The sequence below is a fragment of the Neofelis nebulosa genome, chromosome 7 (assembly GCF_028018385.1).
Source record: "Neofelis nebulosa isolate mNeoNeb1 chromosome 7, mNeoNeb1.pri, whole genome shotgun sequence".
NCBI lineage: Eukaryota > Metazoa > Chordata > Mammalia > Carnivora > Felidae > Neofelis > Neofelis nebulosa.
This window is the reverse complement of record NC_080788.1, coordinates 143361350-143383372: the sequence shown is the minus strand read 5'-3', so window position 1 is coordinate 143383372 and position 22023 is coordinate 143361350. Positions and strand designations below refer to the sequence as shown.

The 22023-nt window shown below is 48.2% G+C and overlaps 1 protein-coding gene and 2 long non-coding RNA genes across 8 annotated transcripts in view; 1 reads left to right on the top strand and 2 right to left on the bottom strand.

Annotated features, from left to right (window-relative positions):
* EVL (Enah/Vasp-like) overlaps positions 1-22023 on the bottom strand; it is a 151895-nt gene that overhangs the window by 69913 nt on the left and 59959 nt on the right. Inside the window, exon 1 of one of the 5 annotated variants that reach the window (XM_058740729.1) lies at positions 6315-6470. The exons of the other annotated variants lie outside the window; for them this stretch is intronic. Coding sequence (XP_058596712.1) covers positions 6315-6325 — 11 coding nt within the window. The 5' untranslated portion in view covers positions 6326-6470. Of the gene's footprint in view, positions 1-6314; positions 6471-22023 lie in introns of those variants that run through there. 5 annotated transcript variants of the gene reach the window in all.
* LOC131518108 (uncharacterized) lies at positions 5669-21918 on the top strand. 2 transcript variants are annotated; one of them, XR_009264916.1, is made up of 3 exons: positions 5669-6166; positions 9123-9242; positions 21183-21918. It is a non-coding gene; the product is annotated as an uncharacterized LOC131518108 (long non-coding RNA). The 2 variants fall into 2 exon arrangements; XR_009264915.1 differs by lacking the exon at positions 21183-21918 and adding an exon at positions 13667-13883.
* On the bottom strand, positions 14323-21188 carry LOC131518109 (uncharacterized). Its single transcript, XR_009264917.1, has 2 exons — positions 20314-21188; positions 14323-14821 (listed from the first exon to the last, which is right to left on the bottom strand). It is a non-coding gene; the product is annotated as an uncharacterized LOC131518109 (long non-coding RNA).

Here is a 22023-nt window from a genome sequence, read left to right as displayed (position 1 = left end):
AATGCACAAGCACACATTTCATTACCTGTCACAGTTGACAATGTCAACACATCATGTAGCTTCTGGAAAACTCCACTGTGCATTTGTGAGATAAGAGTGAAAAAGGCAAACACTGCCTTAGTGTTATTAAAAACACAGTGTTGACTCACCCCCTAAAAGGGTTGTTCTCCTGGCCACATATGAGAGCGGCTGAACTACAGCAATGCAAAGAGAGGGTGAGGTCTGCATACATTCACACACAGACACTCAAATGCTGACTGTCTGAGCCCCAGTTTCGTAAGAGCCAGAATTAAAGGAAGGCTTTGGGTGAATGAAGCCTAAATTCAGTGTTAGCCCAGACGTCTTTTCTTCCATCCAAATTGGTTGGGAGGGTCACACTGCTACATCACCTGCAATGAAGACGTTTGCCTTTTCTCCATTATAATGCCACCGTCCCAGATGCTTGGACAGCTGGCCTCCACTTCTCTGTGGAGTCTAGTGAAATTGGAAAAAACATTCCCACCAACTGTTGACACAGTCTGATATTCTTAGACTGAACCTGTCTCACACCCACTTGCCACACTTTCTTTCAAGGCCACCAACACAGTCCTTCCTCAGGGAGCCATCTGATAGTCCATGTGGACCTCAAGAACATTCATAAATCCCAGTACATGCCTGTGTCCCCACAGTATGTGATTCTGATCGCTTGCAGAAATGGAATGCATTTCAGCACAACCTGGGGACAGCTGTAGCGATGTGGCTGGACCAAGGACTGGGGCAGAATGCTGATCCCTGAGGGTAAATTAATAGCCTGGGAATGAGACCCGGCTGAGCCCCCAGCTAACACCCCTCGTTACCAGCACGGCAACCGGCTCAGTTCAACACACATCTGAGTAGGTGCGGGGACGGGCAGAAATGAGTACCACTGTGTCCTGGGGCAGGCTGGGAGCACAATGATGAACGAACGGGTGACTGGCAGAGGTAGGCATGGGGTGCCACAGGGGGAGAGAGAAGGTCTCCTTGTCTGTCTCTCGTCGTACGAACAGTGTGAAATCAGAGATCGCGGAGGATAACAGAGGTTAGACGCTCCGATCCTAACTTTGACTCTGCAATTTGGGGCAAGGTCCTTCGACAGGCTACAGCCAAGCTTAGCTGTTGAGAACACAAGAGATCCGGTTTCAAATCCAACTCTGTCAAGCGATACCTGGAACGAGTGACCTCTTTGCTGACCTTTGTTCTCACGTGCAGGATGGGATTAACAACGTAACACCTCCGAAGATGAGGATTAAATACGATGTACAGAACAGAATCAGCATAAGGCTTGCTATGAACACTCAAAAAAGGGTAGCTTTTATTTTTCTTCCTGGGGTGTTACCAAAGGAAAACCACTGGATCAGACCAGTTCTCAGCCACGTTTTGCCCAGCACACCCGCAGGGCACAACACACTCTCACGGGAACAGCCCAGAATCACTGTGAAGATGCTCCTCAACTGGAGGCACGTTGGATTCTTTGGGACAGAAGAAGACTGAGAAGTTGCAGGAAGCTCCCCAAAGGATCTGGGTACACATCCCTGGGAATAGTAACTGAACAACATGATCTCCAAGGGCCCGTTTGACCGTGAGCTTCTGGGGCTCTCTAACTTGCCTGGGAGAAGACGTCAAAGGAAACACCCGCTACTCCTAGAGACGGGATTCCAAACCCTGCTGCAGAGGCAGAGGTGTGGGCCGGAAGGACTGGGGGGTGGACCCAGGCTTCTCACACCTCTACACGTTCAAGACCTGCAGGACAGCCGAACAGGCGGTAATGACCGTGCCCTGACAGCCGACTAAGAATCGACGGTACAGGGAGCCTCGGCGCCTTCCCTGGCCGAGAGCAAGTGGACCGTCTGCCGTTCTGGCCTCTTCTCTACCACGCCACGCCGGGAAGCGGCACCGAGGAGCAGCTCTGGTAGCCCAGGCATCTCCAGGGTCATATGACAAACGCAGTTAACGACGTGCAGCATTTGGACAAATGTGCATTGTCTTTGTGTCCGTGAGCGAAGCAGACAAAACCCTCCCCTCCTGGAACTTACATTCTAGAGGGGTGGAGACAGACAACCAATAAAATAGTATGTAAGTTTGGGGCGCCTGGGTGGCTCAGTCGGTTAAGCATCTCTAGGTTACGGTTCAGGTCATGATCTCATGGTTTCGTGAGTTTGAGCCCCGTGTCGGGCTCTGTGCTAACAGTGCAGAGCCTGCTTGGGATATTCATTCTCTCTCTCTCTCTCTCTCTCTCTCTCCTTCTCCCTCTCCCTCTCTCCCTTTCTGCCATTCCCCTGATCATGTGGTCTCTGTCTCTCTCAAAATAAATAGACTTAAAAAAGTTAAAAACAATTTTTTTTATTAACACTTAATTATTTTTTGAGCGTCAGAGAGAGACAGAGCGTAAGTGGGGGATGGCCAGAGAGAGGAGACACAGAATCAGAAGCAGACTCCAGGCTCCGAGCTGTCAGCACAGAACCTGACACGGGGCTCAAACCCACAAACCGTGAGATCATGACCCAAGCTGAAGTCAGTCGCCCAAACGACTGAGCCACCCAGGTGCCCCCAAAGTTTTTTTAAATAGTAAATAAGTTTGCAGTGTGTTGGAAGGTGAGAAGCCTTTAGAAAAAATAAAACAGCCAAGCGCAATAAAGACAGGAGGGAGACGGGGAAGGGATTAAGATTAGTTGGCTCCAGGGGCGCCTGGGTGGCGCAGTCGGTTAAGCGTCCGACTTCAGCCAGGTCACGATCTCGCGGTCCGTGAGTTCGAGCCCCGCGTCAGGCTCTGGGCTGATGGCTCGGAGCCTGGAGCCTGTTTCCGATTCTGTGTCTCCCTCCCTCTCTGCCCCTCACCCGTTCATGCTCTGTCTCTCTCTGTCCCAAAAATAAAAATAAAAAACGTTGAAAAAAAAAATTAAAAAAAAAAAAAAAAAAAAAAAAGATTAGTTGGCTCCACGGAAAGGGGCAGATACGTTTTCTTCCGTAGCCTTTCTGGCCGCACCGTGAGATCAGCCGCTTCCCGCCTGCTGCGGTCTTGTTCAACCGACATTTACCGGGAGCCCGCCGACGCAGGCTCCAAAACCCCACGGACCCCAGCCGGCACTCCAGTTATTGTACCAAGGCTCCCACCCCCACTGTGGCAAAAGAAACCACAGGTCCCCCGAGACAGGTGTGAATCACTTTCCTTCACACCCACATCTGACCCACCAGGATGTCCTGGAGCCCGTGCCTCTGAAGCACATGCCCCCCTACACCGGCTGCCCCGTCCCTAGTCCAAACCACCCCGATCCGCTGCAGGACCGCAAGAGCCCCGGGAGGGCCCCCTGCCTCCACTCTTGCCACAAGGACAACCATCCACGCAGCGGCCCGAGTGATTTTTCTTAAGCCTCTATCAGACGCCTTTCCTTCTGCTTAAAACCCTCCACAGGCTTCCTAAGACAATGAAGGAAATCTAAACTCCTCGCCAGGCCTGGCGGCTCTGTGTGAGAAGGCCTGCCTTCTCCTCTGCCCTCACCTCCTTCCCTCTCCAGATCCAAGGAGCTTCAGCTTCCCTGTTCTTCGACCCCTGACCCCACCAAACCGTGCCCGTCAGGGCCTTCACACTTGCCCCCACCTCCCATTTCCATCTTCAGATTTTGGCAAGGCTGCCTCGTGGCTGACCTCGTGACCTCCCGGCTGAGGTGTCTGAGTAAACGTCCCCAGCGGGGCTGCTGGGTAAGGCGATGGCCCAGCCATTCGCCGCCAGCCTCTGGCACATTCCGGTCTCTCTCTCCTCTGTGGTTTCTGGTTTCTGGACTGTGTCCCTGCCCCCAGTGCGGTTTTGGGACAGGACGGCCTGTCTTGTTCCCCTGCTTCCCTGGCACCCAGAGAGAGCAGCCCCCGGGGGACGCTGACTGGGACGCTTGGTCCTTTCCTTTTTAAAGTCATGCCCTCTCCTTCTGAGCTCCCCCGAGAGCCCCCTTTCTCCCGGAAGTTGCTCCTGACAGCCCCAACGTCTCAACCTGCACTGCTCTTCCCGTCTACGCTCCCCACTGCGCGTGCGCGTGGCCCTGAGGACTCGCGGGCTCTCTGTTTCTAAGTGCTGTCCTCCCACCCCGCGTGTCCCCGCGTCTCTGAGCAGAGACCAGCTCTCGGTCGGTGCGGAAGGGCAGAGGACAAAGCATCTGGAGTCAGGAGCCATGAGCTCAAGGCTAGGTTTCCCGGCGGGTTGCTCCTTCTCTGGTTTGGTTTCTTCCTCTGTGACGCGGAAACGATAAAAACGAGACTCGCCGCCCCGAGGACCGCTGAGAGAAAGAAGGGCGACACCGCCCGCGAAGGGAGGCTGGACACCGCCACGTGCCCCGGACACTCCGGCTCCCAGCCCACAGCTGAGTGCTCGGACGGCCGGAGCTGGGCCTGGCAGACAAGTTTTCGTGACTCGAAAGCCCCGTGACCCCAGCACAGGCACGACGGTGACTTAGGAACCTGGATGTGTACGTACCCTGTTCTGTCAGCAGGAGGAAAACCAAAAAGCTGAAAGGCCTTCCAGCCGCCGTGCTTGTGGCTACCGACCCTGCCCGCCGGCGCTGTGCGTGCGGAGGGCAGTGCGGGGCAGCGGGGCCTCTGGTTTGGTCGGCCACTACCTCGGTCACCAGACAAGTCCTGCCTGGACCCCTGAGCTCTGGGCCCCCACTTCCTGGTGTGTGCACCTCAGAGCTGGACTCCTCAGGCGGCTTCCAGACTTCAAAAGCATCATCGCCAACAAGACACTCTTTTTTCCTCAAAGAAATAGGGAGGGATACTTTAAAAAGATGAAAGAGACTTACTTTGGCTGAAGTGGAGACAAGAGGCCTAAAGCACCGCTAACCTGGATGATCTACTGTGGATAGGCTCCTAAGGGCCTTTCAAGATGGAAAATTCCAAGACTCTGACAATTTTAAAAGACCTTTAAAAACCCGTGTGGTTTCCTCCCGTTCACTTCCGACGTACCTTCCTGCAAGCGGCGGTTGACAGGCCAGAGTGAACGGCCTGAGCTATTCACACTGTACCTCACAGCTGAAAATGACTTTGGTCCCTTCCCACTGTGGACGTTCACATGCCTTTGAGGTGCAAGTATTCTGTTCTCCACAGCCCCACCCACAAGTCCTTTAAAGTTATAGGAAAATCACTAAAATGACAGAAAACCAGCTGCAAAGGAGCAGGAATAAAGCCAACCATAAAGAGGACGGCGTGTTTTCCTGGCCCTGGCGACTCTGGGCCTGAAGGAAAGGATTCCGGCGGCCTGGCCAAGGCTGCGACGCCCCCTCACCAAATCCCCTCTTCTGCTGAGCGGGAGCGTCGGCCAAGATCTCCTTACTGTAGGGCCGGTTTTATTAGCTCACTGTAAAATGCTGCCACAGTGCCTGTGCTGTGCCCTGGAAAAACCGCTAGGTGCGGCCATCCCTCCTCTCCCCGCCACACGCGACCCTGCCCGGGCGGCACGACTTTGCAGAGGCTGGGCCTCCTCACCCGCAAAACAGGAGTGATGCTACCGCCCTGATCAACCCCAATGCCATTGAAACGGCATTTTGGAAACTGAGAAGTACTTTGTGAGGTGAGGGATTATCATTTTATGCTAAGACACAAACTTATAATGAGTTTAATCAAGTCAACACCAAAACCCCCAGATTTATCCCCCAGGATAAAACTCCTATCGCCTACAATCTTCCATGGGGTCACAGGCTAGGGAGTGTCTCCCCATCTTTAGAGAGAGCAGTCACGATCCGATGGGAACAGTGTGGCCTGGCTGCCGCCCACCCAAGAGCTGAGCAGCAGGTCTGAGTAGCCGACAGCCTAAGTCAGTTGCCACTCTCTCAAGCCGGTCAGGATTGTGCTCGTCAGTTGACGAAGTTTCTCTTACAAAAGGAACCTCGGCGCTTCCCTATTTGCCCCAGTATTTAGAGAAAACAATCTGAATGTTTTCAGGCCATTCTGGAGAGAGGAGCCAAGGGCATCAGAGCCAAACCCGGACCCCGTTAGATCGTCAAACCCCTTCTATTACTCAAGACAGGTGTTTGATCTCTGAGGAGTGCTTTCAACACAGAAGCCATTAAAGATCACAGACAGTAAGAGACACGGGCCCATGTAATGACAGGCCAGCAGATGAAGAGTGGATGGGCTCAGTCACGAACTTGCTGGGTGACCCTGGGTAAGTCCCTTGTCCTCGGTCCTCGGTTTCCCCATTATTATAACAAGGCAATCCGAGATGATTTCTGTGGTCCCTTCAGCTCTACACCGTTACGATTCTAGGTCTCCTCCAGCCACTCTTCTGTCCCCTTTTTGGTCCCCATACTCACCCCGTGGCCATGGCTGAAAGGCTTTAGCACAGGGAACCCTGAGGAGGTGAGTCCTGTACTCCACAGGCTCTGCCGATCAGAGGACCACAGACCCTCGGAGGGCAGCAAACTTGATTTTTAGACTCAACTTCAAACCAAACAGGAAAAGGAAGCTGAACCAGAGACAAAGGGGAAATAAACCCCAGTTACAAACTGAAACCTAGGTAGAAAATAGAGAAACAAGAGGCTCACAGTGCAGAGCCCCAGCAGCGTGGGCGGCCGGGAGCCACCGCCGCCTGAAACTCGCAGGCCTCGCAGGCCGGGGCCTCAAGCCCCGAAGCACTTCCTGCGAGGGCGCAGCGGCAGGCTGGGCGCAGGGCCTGCGGTGGTACTGGCTGCCCCCCCAGCTCAGGGCCTCCCCGCTCGGCCTCAGCCACCTGAAAGGTCTGGGCCCAGGTTCTCCCACCTGCCCTAGAAAGGGGAGGTCAGGGCGGGTGGCTCCCTAAAGGCTTTTATGAAAAGGCCCCGAGAAAACTCAGAAGTATCCTCACCGGTCCTCCGGAGGACACAAGGCTACATGATGATGTTTTAACAGCTGCTAAAGGTTTAATATTGACCTTAGTACCCGTTTTGCACCTCTGCTGGGGAGACACTTCTGACGGGGAGATCTCAGCTGGCAGCTGAGGGCCTGCGAGGAAAAGCAATGTGTGGGGAACACAGGAAACCTAGCCCTGTTACTTGTTCATCAAGAGGCCCTGGGGCTTCAGTTTCCTCAACTGTGAAATGGGGGTAACGACCCTTACTTTGCCTGCCTCCACCGGGCTCTCGTGGAGATAAGGTCCATTCCCAACCCTTGGTCCCAAATTAACTGGGGCCACAGAGAGGCCTTGTCCCAGAACCAACACACAATCACTGAAAAGCTAACGGCCAAAGGTATTAAGATGTTATGATTGATACAGCGGGAAACAGCTGCACAGAGTAGTGTAGGAAGAGCAGTTCTAGCCGGACAGCTAAGCTAGAAAGTACTTTGAAGGTTGAAAATGTATTTTAAAAAAATTAAAAAAAAATTTTTTTTTAATGTTTTGACTTATTTTTGAGAGAGACAGAGACAGAATGCGAGTGGGTTGGGGCAGAGGGAGGGGGAGAATCCGAAGCAGGCTCCAGGCTCCCAGCTGTCAGCACAGAGCCTGATGCGGGGCTCGAACTCACGAACGGTGAGATCATGACCTGAGCCGAAGTCGGACGCTTAACCGCCTGAGTCACCCAGGCGCCCTGAAAATGTATTTTAAAAGGCTTTCAAAGATACACATTCCCTTTTGAGCACTGCTTTAGGTGCAAACCACAAATTTAGACATATTGTGCTTTTCGTTTTCCTTTAGTTCAAAATATTTTCTATTTTTTCCATATGATTTCTTTTATCTATAGCTTATTTAGAAGTATTTTAATTTCTAAATATTTGGTGTTTTTAAAGTATCTGTTATTGTTACTTATTTCTAATTCTATTGTGGTCAAAGAACGTAATTAGTGTAACTTTTTGTTTTTCCTGGTATGATTTCAATCTTTTTTTTTTTTAAAGAGGGAGGGGCAGAGAGGGAGGGAGAGAGAGAAAGAGAGAGAGAGAGAGAGAGAGAGAGAGAGAGAGACAGACCCCGAAGCAGGCTCCAGGCTCTCAGCTGTCAGCACAGAGCCCGATGTGGGGCTCAAACTCACGAACTGTGAGATCATGACCTGAGCTGAAGTCAGCCACTTAACCAACTGCACCACCCAGCGCCCCTGATTCCAATCTTTTAAAATTTACAGAGACCTGTTTCATGGCCCAGCGTGAGGTTTACCTTGGTGAATGTACTATGTGCACAAGGACATGTGTCCTAAAATTGGGTATAGTGTTCTAAAAATGGAAATTAGGTCAAGTGTTGTTCAGATCAAAGTCCTTACTGGTTTGCTGATTTGTTTTTGTCTAATTGTTCCATCAACTGATGAGAAAAAGGTTTAACATCTCCAACTGGTGATTTGTCTATTATTCTCTTTAATTCTGCGATTTTACTACATGTATTTTGGAGCTGTCATTGGGGTACATATACTTTCATGACTAAAATATCTTCCTGATGAACTGACCCTCCGATCAGTAGGAAATGTCCCTCTTTATCACTGGTAACAGTTTGTGTCGTTAAGTTTACTTTATCTGGTATTAACGTAGTTGTGCAGGTTCTTATGCTATTTGCTTGGTGTATCCTTCTCCATCCCATATGGTTTTCTGTTGCTGCTGTAGAAAATTACTGCACACTGACAGTTTTTAATACAAATCTGTTATCTCAGTTTTGAAAGATAATAGGTCAGAAGTCCGACATAGATCTCACGGGTCTCACTGAGCTAAAACCAAGGTGTTGGAAGTGCTATATTTCCCTCTGGAGGCTCTAAAGGAGAATTTCCTGGCCTTTCTCAGCTTCGAGAGGCCACCTATGCTCCTTCCTCATGGCCCCCTCCTCCTCCTCCAAAGCCAGGAATGCAGAACCACTACCGTTCACCCTTCCAATCTAACATCTATTTCTGACCAGAGCCAGGAAAGGTTCTGCACTGTGGTCGTGTCTCTTGGCCATATCTGAGGGGTCTTTTGGCGGGGGGGGGGGGGGGGGGGGGGGGGCTTTTATTATTTTCATCCTTATTGAGGTATAACTGACAAAAACTGTATATACATATAAACATATCATTTATCTACATTTGAGGTGTATGGCTTGATGTCTTGATATACGTATACGTTGGGAAATAACCGCCATGGTCAAGCTAATGAACACGTTCATCGCCTCACACAGTTACCATTTTCTTCTTTAGGTTCTCCACTTTTAACAACTCATGGGATTAGACCAGCCCCCACTGGATAATCAGGATAGCTGCCTCATCTCTAGGTGCATAACTCCGATCATATCTGCAAAGTCCCTTTTGCCACCTAAGGTAACATGTTCACAGCCTGGGGATTAAGGCGGGATGGGAGCATCACTCTGCCCGCTACACGTCCGTTTACTTTCAGCCTCTTTTACTTTTGTATTTAAAGAGTGTCTCTTACAGACAGTACACAATTGAGCCCTGCACTTCCACCTGGTCTGACAATCTCTATCTTTTAACTGGCGTGTTTAGTCTATTTACATGTAATTTATCGACATGTTTGCACATAGGTCTACGATCTTGCTGTTTTCTGTTTGTTTCATCTGTTTTGGTTTCCCTGTTTCTCTTTTCCCACATTCTCTGGGATAAATTACTTTTTAGAATTCCATTTTAAGTTCTCTATGGACTTTTTAGCTATACCTCTTTACATTATTATGATTATATTAATGTGTATTTCGAGAGAGAGCACGTGGGCAGGCAGGAGAAGGGCAGAGAGAGAGAGGGAGTGAGAGAATCCCAAGCAGGCTCCGCAGTAACAGTGCAGAGCCCGGTGCAGGGCTCACTCTCACCTCTGTGAGATCATGGCTTGAGCCAAAATCAACAGTTGGACGCCTAACTGACGGAGTCACCGAGGGGCCCCTTCACATTATTATCTAGACGTCTTCGAGGGATTGCAATATACATTCATAACTTTGTACAGTATACTCAGAGTTACTGTTGTGCTACTTCCTGTAAAGTGTTAAGTACACAGCAATCACATAAATGCACTCCCATCCTTCACGGGACAGTCATCACATGTATTAGTCACAATACAATGTTATACATTAATATATTTTTGCTTTACACGGTCATGTACACATCCACATATAAATATATATATTTCACGAGAAAAAGTCTATTTACTTATATACTTATCCTTTCAAGTACTCCTCATCCCTTCCTAGACACCTGAGTTTCCATCATTGTTCTTCAGCTGAGGAATATAACAGCAGGTATACCACTACAACAAATCCTTTAGCTTTCTTTTATTTGAAAAACACCTTTATTTTGCCAACATACCTGAAGGTACTTTTTTCTGAATAGAGAATTTTGAGATTTTTTTTTTCTTTTAGCAGTTAAAAAAAACATTGTTGGGGCGCCTGGGTGGCGCAGTCGGTTAAGCGTCCGACTTCAGCCAGGTCACGATCTCGCGGTCCGTGAGTTCGAGCCCCGCGTCAGGCTCTGGGCTGATGGCTTGGAGCCTGGAGCCTGTTTCCAATTCTGTGTCTCCCTCTCTCTCTGCCCCTCCCCCGTTCATTCTCTGTCTCTCTCTGTCCCAAAAATAAATTAAAAAAAAAAAAACGTTGAAAAAAAAAAAAACATTGTTCCACTGTCTCTGACATCCACGGTTTCTGATGAGAAGCCAGCCATCATTTATATCATCATCCTCTGTATATAATGTACCATATCTTCCCTGGTTGCTTTGAATATTTTCCTTTTCTTGGTTTCCAGCAGCGTGACTATGATGGGCTTAAGTGTGGTTTTCTTTGTATTTATCCTGCTAGGCGTTTGCCGAGATTCTTGGATATGTGAGTTAAGGTTTTTCAGCAAGTTTGGGAAGGTTTTGGTAGTTATTTCCTCAAGCATTATCCTTCTGCCCCATTCCCTTTCTCCTCTTCCTCAAGGATTCCAATCACACACATTTAGCCCTCTTGGTATCATCCCCCAAAGTCACCAAGGCTCTGTTAATTTTTCCCAATGCGATTTCCCTGGTTTTTAGATGATTTCTATTGATCAGTATCCAAGTCCACTAAACCTTTTTAATACAATCTCTGAGCCACTTTTGTGGGTCTCATCCAGTGAATTTTAAAATTTCACCTCTAGTACTAGAATTTCCATTTGGTAAATTTCTTTTTACAATTTCCATTTCTCTGTATGTTTGCTCACTGTATCCATCTTCTAAGTCTTTGAGCATATTTGTAACAGCAACTTGGAAGCACCTGCCTGCAAATTCAAACTTAAGCATCACTTAAGGGTCTACTGATTGCTTTTCCCCCTCACATCTTCTGGCTCTTTATATGTTCACAAATTTATGACTGCATGTTAGACATCGTTATGACACGCTGCAGAGTCTGGGTTATACTGTCTTCCTTTAAAGGTACTCAATTTGTCCTAGCAGGCAGGTAAATTACTGGAAGATTCTTTCAGTGCGATCAAGTGTGTATTAATTCTTTAAGTTCTTTTTCCATTTTGAACTTAGCCCTAGGGGGTAGCCCTTACTCAAGGGCACCACCCTCACTCCTAAGGTATGGTTGTTCTGGGGTCTCAACTGAATGCCTGAGGTGCTCAGTGAGGTCTCTTCATTAAGGCTGACTAGAATCTCCAACACGTCCCAGCACTGCATGAACTTGGGCATCATCATTCAGTTCTTAGCCCTTCTGCAGGCCTCCTAGACAGTCTCAACGTTTTTTTTTTTTTGTTTGTTTGTTTTTTGTTTTTTTTTTAATTTATTTTTGGGACAGAGAGAGACAGAGCATGAACGGGGGAGGGGCAGAGAGAGAGAGGGAGACACAGAATCGGAAACGGGCTCCAGGCTCCGAGCCGTCAGCCCAGAGCCCGACGCGGGGCTCGAACTCACGGGCCGCGAGATCGTGACCTGGCTGAAGTCGGATGCTTCACCGACTGCGCCATCCAGGCGCCCCCTAGACAGTCTCATTCTACACGTGCATAGCCGGCCAGCCCTTAGCCAGCTACCCAAAGTGAACCCCTACACAAAACTCTGCTATCCCTGCTCCCACCACGAGGCTTCCTCTTCTCTGTTTCTCTGCCCTGCAACATCCAGCTATTTCAGAAGCCTGGAATTCCAATATGTATCTGCCTTCTGAGCTCATTAAGGTCACCTTTCGGCTGGAGCCCCACCACTTTGTGCCAAAACCAAAAAGGAGTCCCAGGCAGAAAGCCAGAGCCACTGTGGGGCTTCTCAATGTTTCTGCACTCAAGAAATGGAGTCCTGTGCTACCTGTCAATGCCTGAAAACAGCAAGAATTTAGTATTTTATGTGAATTTTTAAGTATCCTGATATTCAGGTGCTTCGTACATTTTGTTCAGTTTCACGGGTTTTTTGTCAAGAGAGCAAGTCCGTGATCATCATGCTGTCGTGGCTTGCAGCAGAAGTCGATGATTATGAAACTACCAAAGGGTACTCGTTTTCATTTTCTGAGCGCTTCCTGAAGATGTTAGCCTGAGTGTAAACATCTTCACCGTGAGAATGTGCCTTTCACCTCCATCCTTCCTCTCCTCTGTCCTCCAGTCATGTGACAACTGTCTTTTCTCAGTTTCAATAAGTAGATAAGCGGGAAGAGTGCACCTTCTGAGGGCATTCTTTTAACTCTGCCGTCTAACTTCAATAAGGCACTTGTGCAAAATTATGAGGAGTAAGAAATGTGGAAAGATTTCTGGCCAGGGTGTTATGAGATACGGATTCGTGCCCCTGCTTTCTCACTGATACACCACACATCCTTGGGCATTTACTTCTCTACTCTCAATCCTGGCCTCCTCATCTGTTCCATCAAAGGACTGGCCACGTGAATAACTATGAACTGCAGGTACAGCACCAATTCCTAAATCAATCGTGTCAAGGCAATAGAAAATGCTAGAAAAATAGGATAGGAGCTGTTAACATCTGAAGAGCAATTCAGTGAGAGCGTTAAGAAATGTCCTGTTTGAGGGGCGCCTGGGTGGCTCAGTTGGTTAAGCATCCGACTCTTGATTTCGGCTCAGGTCATGATCTCGTGGTTCGTGAGTTCTAGCCCCACATTGAACTCTGCACTGATGGCAGGGAACCTACTTGGGTTTCTCTGTCTCCTCTCTCTCTGCCCCTCCCCCACTCGTTCTCGTTCTCTCTCTCTCTCAAAAATAAACTTAAAAAAAAAAAAAAAGAGAGAAATGTCTTGTTTAAGGCAGCACCTTAGAATGTATTACTATGAATTGAACTCAGCACTTAGTACACTGTTTAGGATGTAGTAGGTACAGGGTAAATGTTAACTGCATGATGAATATATGAATGAGTGAGTGAATGCAAGGAAAGGTCACCAAATCTCACACAGGATACTAAATGCTAAGGCATTTGGCTGTGCATCTTGAACACAGTAAATGCTCAGTAACCGACAACTATATCGACTTGATTTGAAAGACTGTCCATGTGTCTAGATCCCAATAGACAGCAGAGTGACTGATAACAAATCAGGGAGCTACACTAAAGGGCACTGTACTTAGGAGACTGAATTCAAAGACTTGTGCGGCTCGGGAAAGTTATCTAAGTTTTGTGGCTCTTAGTTTCCTTTTCTGTAAAATGGACTCCTTTCTCCTCTACTCTCTCTTGGTGGGATGTTTGAGCATAAAAGGGTCTTTGACTAAGAAACATAGAAAAAAATCTGCTTTATCATGCTGGTTTTTCATGAAATTTGTGCTTTAAAAAAAAAGAGTGTTCTGATAGGAAGGTCCTCACTTCCTAGGAACGGAAAAGAGGGTGGAGAAATGGCTACAGAGAATTAGTTACCACCACTGACACGGGAAAACCTGTTGGCAAAGCTGCATGACCAAACGCAATCAAAGCTGGGTTTGCCCTTCAAGATCCACCTCTTCGGTCAAGTGTTTACTGAGCCCCCACGATAGACAAAATTGTTCCTGCTGTTATGTTTCTTCTGCATTTTACTATATTATCAGTTTAATTGTCACAGATGGTTGTTCTTTAGGGAGGGGCTACCTGTTTTATTCTTTTATACCCAGCTGTGCTCGGCACAATTCTTGGTATCCATACCGGGTGTTCAGAATGTTTGTTAAACTGTTCTGCTGAAGACCGGTACTCAGGAAGTACGTGAATCACTGGTGTACAGAGAGGATACTGATATGGTCTGGCTTTTCAAACGTCAGCATTTGCAAAGGGAATGTTTGAGCCGAGAACGCAATACCAGGGTGCTTTGCCCCTACAAACTTCTATCCCAACTGAGCTCCTGGCCAAACTCATCTGCAGCATAAATAGACATCACCAGCCAAGCCAAACAAACGCTCCAAGGAAACAATGATGAACTCACAGGGGAAAGTTCTAACATCTCTATTATATGCTTGCACTTATTACAGACCTGGAAGAGAAACAACAAATGAAGCAACCTGTGATATATAATAAATATGTATTTGATCTGTGTCCCAGTTTCTGGCCTGCAGCTCCCCAAACCCCTGGAATCTCCAAAGCGTAAGAGCAATGGGAGCATCTTCTGTTATATTTGGTCTTTGTCCTCACTTCCTGAACTAGATTCAGTGTGATCTAAGTGAAATGGGCACCTTCTGTGATTCACAACAACCCACACATCTGGTGTGGGAAGCGAAGTTGTGATGTGGTGATGTGAGAGTAAAAGGAACACAGAAATGAGTTTCTTCTTTGGAAGACCTATACCACGGGGAAGAGAATTTTAAAATTTAGTAAGTGTAGGGGCGTCCGGGGGGCTCAGTCGGTTGAGCGTCCGACTTTGGCTCAGGTCATGATCTTGTGGTTCGTGAGTTCGAACCCCGTGTTGGGCTCTGTGCTGACAGCTCGGAGCCTGGAGCCTGCTTCGGATTCTGTGTCTCCCCTGTCTCTGCCCCTTCCCCACTTATGCTCTGTGTCTCTCTGCCTTAAAAATAAATAAAACATTGAAAAAAAATTAGTAAGTATAATAAATGCCAGTGGAGAGATAAGGAGAGATACTTAAAACATGAGGTGGGAATAGGCAACGAGGAAGAAGAACCGAGTGATTTTTTTTTTTTTTGGTTATAAAAATATAAGTGTTGGGGAACCTGGGTGGCTCAGTCGGTTGAATGTCCGACTCTTTATCTCGGCTCAGGTCATGATCCCAGGGGATGCTTCCTAAAAAGGAAGTAGTGACACAGGCTATGACGTGAATGAACCTCGAACATACGATGCTAAGTGAAAGCAGCCAGCCGCGAAAGGACACACGTCGTATGACTCCATTTCTAGGAGATACGCAGACGAGGCAAATTCGCACAGGTCACGGATTCGTGTTGTCGCGGGTGGCGGCAATAATCTGTGCCTGGGTCTTAGTTTATGAAGGTGTCCGAGTGACGACGAAGCTGCGGAAAGAAGAGTCTGATGCCACTCACAGCTCCCCTTAAACAAGAGGCACGGTGTTAGGCACCAGTGTTGCTGGGGGGCAGGGAAGAGCGAGGGGGAAGCAGAGGCCACAGCTTTTCTCGGGGCTTCTGTGGGAAAGGCAGAGCAGGGGGAGCAGAGTAAATGCTAGTTTCAATAATTCCAGCAGGCTTGAGGGGACAGGGGCTGTTCCCAGTTGTCTGGGGTTGTTTGGGGCAGGAGAAATCCCGGCGTCGGGGACTGGGAGCCTGATAAAGGAGGTGTTGGGGGTATGGACTGGGACGGGCTGGTCTGTCGATAAGAAGTGGCCCCACCATGAATTTACTGTCTACAGGAACCCGCTAGCTCTGTGAGGGCTCTCTCCCTGGCCAGCAAACCCCACCCCCCAAGATGTCAAAACCTCAAAAATATATTTAATGGCGGCGGGGTGGGGGGGGAGGCATGGGAAGAGACTGCTGAATGAGTATGGAGCTTCCTTTAGGGGGGGATGAAGATGTTTGGAAACTGGAGCGGGGCAATGGCTCCACAGCGCCATGAACGTACATGATACTGTGGACTCGCAGATTGAAACGGCTTTAAAAATAGTTCAAAAAATCGGGGGAAGCAAAAATGTAGTGAAGTTTTCTATTGCCTGAGGTTTAATTGTGTTTGATAAGAATGATAATCAAAACCATTTTTAAAGCAAGTGTAGCTATAATTTAGGACAAAAGTTCCAGATACACCAACGTTTGTAGGCATGGGTATGAGTCTATGTGGAGCAGAGGAAGGGAAGAGAGTGTGGATGACTGGGCAGGCCTGAACCTCGAGAAGCCTTAAAACGACGACAACAAAAAAGAAGCACAAGCACGGGGTCACAATAGGTTAGGAGGTGCAGCCAGGAGAATGAAATAGAGCGTATGGCTTTGAATTCAACTGAAGACAATTTAATATATATATCCAGAAGGTGAGGCAGGAGGAAAGAAAAGGAGAAAAAGCATTTTAAAAATATAGAAAATATAGAATAAGACAGAAGTAAGTGCTATTACTCTCATCTCCTAATTTTTTCTGCTTGTGTACCCTCTAGGAATATTTAGGAAAATTATGTATCCTATTGCATATTTTTTTTAGGTGGCATCTGTAATTCTTCCTGGTAAGTTTAGATGGTTGCAAAGGACTTAATGTTTAGAAACATTATATGTGGTATATGTACATTAAGGACGTTAAATTTATAAATACAATTTAATATGTGAGCTTAAGCTTTTTTTTTAAGATTAAAAAAAATTTTTTTAAGTGTCTATTTATTTTTGAGAGAGAGAGACAGAGCACAATCGGGGGGGGGGGCAGAGAGAGAGAGGGAGACACAGCATCGGAAGCAGGTTCCAGGCTCTGAGCTGTCCGCACAGAGCCCGATGTGGGGCTCGAACTCACAAACCGCAAGATCATGACCTGAGCCGAAGTCGACACTTAATGGACTGAGCCACCCAGCACCTCTTTAAGATTTTATTTTTAAGTAATCTCTACTCCCCCATCGTGTAGAGATTACACAGGCTCGAACTCACAACCCTGCAATCAAGAGTCACACACTGACTGGCTGAATCAGCCAGGCGCCCCCTAAGCTCTTTCAATTCATGAAAAAGGTCTGTCATAAAACATAACCGGCACAGCCTGTTTACTCAAGCTAGGCAGCCAACTCAGATTGACTTGCTATCAGAAAGATTCTGACTGATTTTCCAAATCAAACATGCTTATACACTTCAAAGTGAGAGCATACCATCTCTGAAGTCTTTTAAGTTAAAAAAAATTTTTTTTAATGTTTATTTATTTTTGAAGGAGAGAGAGACAGAGTGGGGGGGGGGCGGGGGGGGGCAGAGAGAGAGAGAGGGGGACACAGAATCCGAAGCAGGCTCCAGGCTCTGAGCGGTCAGCACAGAGCCCGACGCGGGGCTCGAACTCACGAACTGTGAGATCATGACCTGAGCCGACGTCGGACGCTCAACCGACTGAGCCACCCAGGCGCCCCTAAGTTTTTAAGTTTCTTTGTTTTGAGACGTGGGGAGGAAGGGCAGATAAGGAGAGAGAGAATCCCAAGCAGGCTCCCTGCTGTCAGCGCAGAGCCGGGCATGGGGCTTGATCTCATGAACCGAAATCAAGAGTCGGACGCTGAACTGATGGAGCCACCCAGGCGCCCCACGTCTTTAATTTTCAACAGACAACCCGATAGATGAGGCGTGGCGCTACGCCGTGACTTGGTGGCCTTGCTGAAATGAAAGCTGCCCTCTTCCACGTTCCCCAGGGCTGCTTCCTCTGCTCCCAGGAGACTCTCCTTCGGGGCCAGTGCACCTCAAATTAGTCCTCTGTTTGGTCTGCTGAGGGCTGGGTTAGCCGGAGGCAGTGAATCTTCCTAAGATTTGGAAAGGCTGCGACGTGCCCGTCTGCTCGAGTGAGAACAGAGCAATTCTGAAAGGTGGCGTGGGGAAAGGGAGCCAGCACCCCACAGGCACACTGGCAGACAGACCCAAGTCAGCACGGAGTACGGATGGAAACGGGGGCTCCGGAAACGGATTGCTTCAAGCCATCCTTGCCAGGGGAGCCCCAGGAACACACGTGGCCCGGTTTGAAGGCAGCTGTACTCATGTGACAGCAGTGACCCGCCTACCACAAACTGGTTAAAAATCACCGGTCAAGAGACAGGGATTGTGGGACACGACAGAAAACAAGCACCAGAATTGTGCAGTTTACGCAAGACAGTTCAAACGAAAAGGTAATTCAAGATGGAAAATTAAGGCATGGAAAAGTCACAGGGCAAATCTAAGTAAAAGAACCCCAAGGTAGCAACTCTGATACAAACACAATTTAAGGAGAAAAACATGATTGAGGATCCAGAGAAATACTAACTACTAGAAACAATAATCGTGGCCACGTACGTATGTAATACAGAACCAACTCTGTAATGTAACTGAAAAATCTCGGGGGGGGGGGTAATAGTTAAAAAATAATGCCAGTGAAACTTTAAAAATAACTGATTTCTTAGATACTTTTTTTAAAAAGAGGGATACAAAGTAAAAAAAAGAGGGGAGGCGCGAGCTCCCCGCTCAGATGGCTCGTTTTAAGGCTGTATTTGTTGAAAGGTAGACAACTCAAACCACAGAAAGACACAGAAGGTAAATTAAGGCCCCTCTCCTCCCCCGTCGGCCCCCTCTCCCCAAACAGAACCCTTGCGAACACCAGCCGGGGGGCGGGGGGGGGGCAGGGGGGGCCGTAGGTCCCATTATCTCAGTCCGGTGTTGCTTCTGCGTCCCCTTCAGGGGGATGAACTAAAGTCAGTCTGGCTTCGGACAGAGGGACTTGAGCCCTCTTGAGTTTGGACATGACATCTCGAGCAGCGGTGCATGGCGCTGTGATGTGCGTGAGCCCTGGAGGCCAGGCAGGGGGAAAGACGCTGGCCACAGAGAACCCCTCAGTGATTCCCTTCATGACATGTGTGCAGAGCAGGCAAATCCGTGAGAACTGAAGCAAATCTGTGGCTGTCTAGGCCTGGAGGGTCCGGAGGGTGACTGCCACAGAACTTGCTTCTGAGGTGACAAAAAGCACACCGCGGTCATGGGGGCACGACTGCATTCACTAAAACCACTAACTGTGTGCTTCCAGTACACAAACTCTATGGTATGTAACATATCTCAATAAAGCCATTAGTAAAAAATGCTCCAAATGCAGACAAAAACATGCTTTCAAGTGGGCTATGAATTAATGGCGGGGGGGGGAGGGGGGCCTTTGAGATTGTTGGAAAAAATCATCCCATCATTTTGGCCCCCATCAGAAACCACAGTAGAAAGGACACCTTCCAGGGTGACAATTCTAAGTTATCTCAGCTTTCCAGAAAGTGGAGAGAAAACACGACAAAGCGAGGGCCCTTCTGAGTGCAGAGGCCTCCCCAGAACACAGTCTCCAGAACAGAGCAGAAGTCTGTGGACTCGACCCGAGAATTCCTCATTTCTCAAGCCGCACACTGAGGACTCTTAGGTTGCCAAACCTCTGCCTCCTTTCCACGACTTCTAATGGTTCTACTGAGCATTGGAACAGGACACCTGGCTAGATTTAGTTAACTACAAAGAAAATAAATCCAGAGGAACATAGTAACGAGAAACATTTTCATCATTCAAATTACTGGAGCTTTCTTGTTGGTTTCTCAGAACTTTTGGTTGAGAGACCAACCAAAAACATTAAAAAATAATGGCGTTTGGTCTCAATGTAAATCATTTCAATGAATCCAGTACCCGTACAGATCTGTGGCATCGTCACATCCGTCCCTCCCCCACCTCCCTGTAGCTAACCCTGAGTGGCCACACCTGCCCCCCACCCCCAACCCATATACCCCTAGCAGCCACGGATCTGTTCTCCAGCACAGTCCCTTTCTTCTGGAGAATGCCACGCTAAATGGAAACATATGGTATGGAACCTTCTACCATGGCTTCTTTCACTCAGCAAAATGCCTCTGAGACTCATCCAAGTTGTTGTGTTTATTAAACAATTTGGTTTTTTCTTTTTTCGTGTTTGCAGGCTAGTGTTGTGTTGTGTGGCTATATCACAAACTGTTTACCCATTAGGTTGAAGACCATGAGAGTTGTTTGGGCCATTATAAACAGCACTGCCATCAACAGCCACACACACGTGTACAGGTTTTTAGTGAGTGTAAGTTTCCATTTCTGTGGGTTAAACGTGGAGTATTAGAATTGCTGGTTTACATGTTTATTTTTTTAAACGTGAATACATGCTCTTTCACTTTTTTTAATGTTTGAGAGAGAGAGAGAGCACAAGTGAGCGCAAGCAGGAGGGGCAGAGAGAGAGGGAGAGAGAGACAGGATCCCAAGTAAGCTCTGTGCTGTCAGTGCAGAGCCCGACACGGAGCTCAAACTCACCAACTGTGAGATCATGACCCGAGCCGAAACCAAGAGTCGGAGCCTAACTGAGCCACCCAGGCGCCTCTTACGTGTTTAGTTTTGTAAGAAACAGCCCGACTGTTTTCCAGAGTGGCCGTACCGTTTTCCTCCCTACCAGTCACGTAAGGAGCCAACCAGCACCTGGCATTGTCAGTATCGTCTGCACTTCAGCCGTTCTAGTGCGCGTGTGGTCACATCTCATCGTCACTTGCGGGTCTCTAGTGGCTGGTGGGGCCGCGCATCTTTCCACGCGCTTGTCTGCCATCGGAGTACCATGCGTCTACTTAAGTCTTTTGCCCACTTAAAACAGCAGGACTGTTTTCTTGCTGTTAAGTTTTGAGAGTTCTTTATACCTTCCAAAAACAAGCCCTTGCAACGTGCAAATCTTCTCTCCAGACCTGTCTCCTGTCCTTCCATTCTCCTAACATGGTCTTGTACAGGGTGACAACTTTTAATTCTCATTTAAGTCCTATCTGTCTTTTTAAAAAAATATTTTATGCATGGTGCTTTTGCTGAGACGCACGTGAACCATTCGCCCAGCCTGGTCGTCATGAAGACTGCCTCGAGTTTTCTGCCAGCAGCTTTGTGGTTTGACATTTAGATTTAGAATCCATTCAGAGGTCACTTGGGTAGGAGGTGTGAGGACTGGGCCGAAGTTCGTTTTTTTTGTCGTACCGACATCTGACTGTTCCAACTGCATTTGCTGAAAAGACAGTACTCTGTCCACTGAATTGCCCTTTGTCAGACGTCAACTGACAAGTGACTTCTGGACTTGCCACCCAGTGTCCACCATCCGCATAAGCCGTCTCGAACAGTCCCAAGGCAAGCCTGTTGCTACTGCATACGTGTCCCACGATCAGAGCTCAGAGCTTGACCAGCGATGGGGCTGGGGTCCTCGACTCGTCTATTTCGTGACGGAGGCTGGGCAGTATGTCTCTCCTCTCTCTCTCTCTCTCTCTCTCTCTCCAGGTTGGACCACACATGGAACATTGAGATCAGTTTGTGACATCACAATACAAGAGGTACTGGCCACCTGGGGGATTCTGAAAGGGTGGCTGAGCTGCTGAGGCCACAGGGATCATCGCACAGGACAGGCTGAGGAAAATGGAGCGTTCAGCCTGGAGAGATAAACGGAGAAGAACGCTTGCTCTGGACCTCGGAAATGATGCTCCCTGGGAAGAAAGAATCCTTCTTTCATGGGATCCCTGCGAGATGATCAGAGCCAGGGGCTACAACCAGGATACACTTTTGCTTTCAGGAGGGGGACGCCACAGGCAAAACCACTTTGGTTCGACAGAGGCCATCGAACCAACTTTAAGAGCACTGCGCATCTGCTTCTGGTAGGAAACCGGATGAAGAGACCTGCTTTGACTCTGACTTTGCACGGTTGCCAAAGATGGCCCCACAGCTCTCTTTTCAACAAATGACTTGTTCTGTTTTGGGGTTTAATGGCCAAATGAAAGGATTGAGGTCATGTGAGAGAAAGAGATGTGCCCAAGGTCTCAACACTGGTTGCAAAACTGAATGTGGAAACCAAGCCTCCCGGTGCTTAGGCCAGGATTCCTTTTTACTATCTGTTAAAATTCTTGATCAGCACGGTATCTGCTGAAAAACAAATACCCAATTCCTTCTCCTCGCACACCCTGTCTCGAGGGTTCTTCCGACCCTTTAGGTTTTCAGTGTTGCAGGCTCACTGTCTCAGGGGCCTTTATTTTATTTTTTTATTTATTTATTTTTTTTATTTATTTTTGGGACAGAGAGAGACAGAGCATGAACGGGGGAGGGGCAGAGAGAGAGGGAGACACAGAAT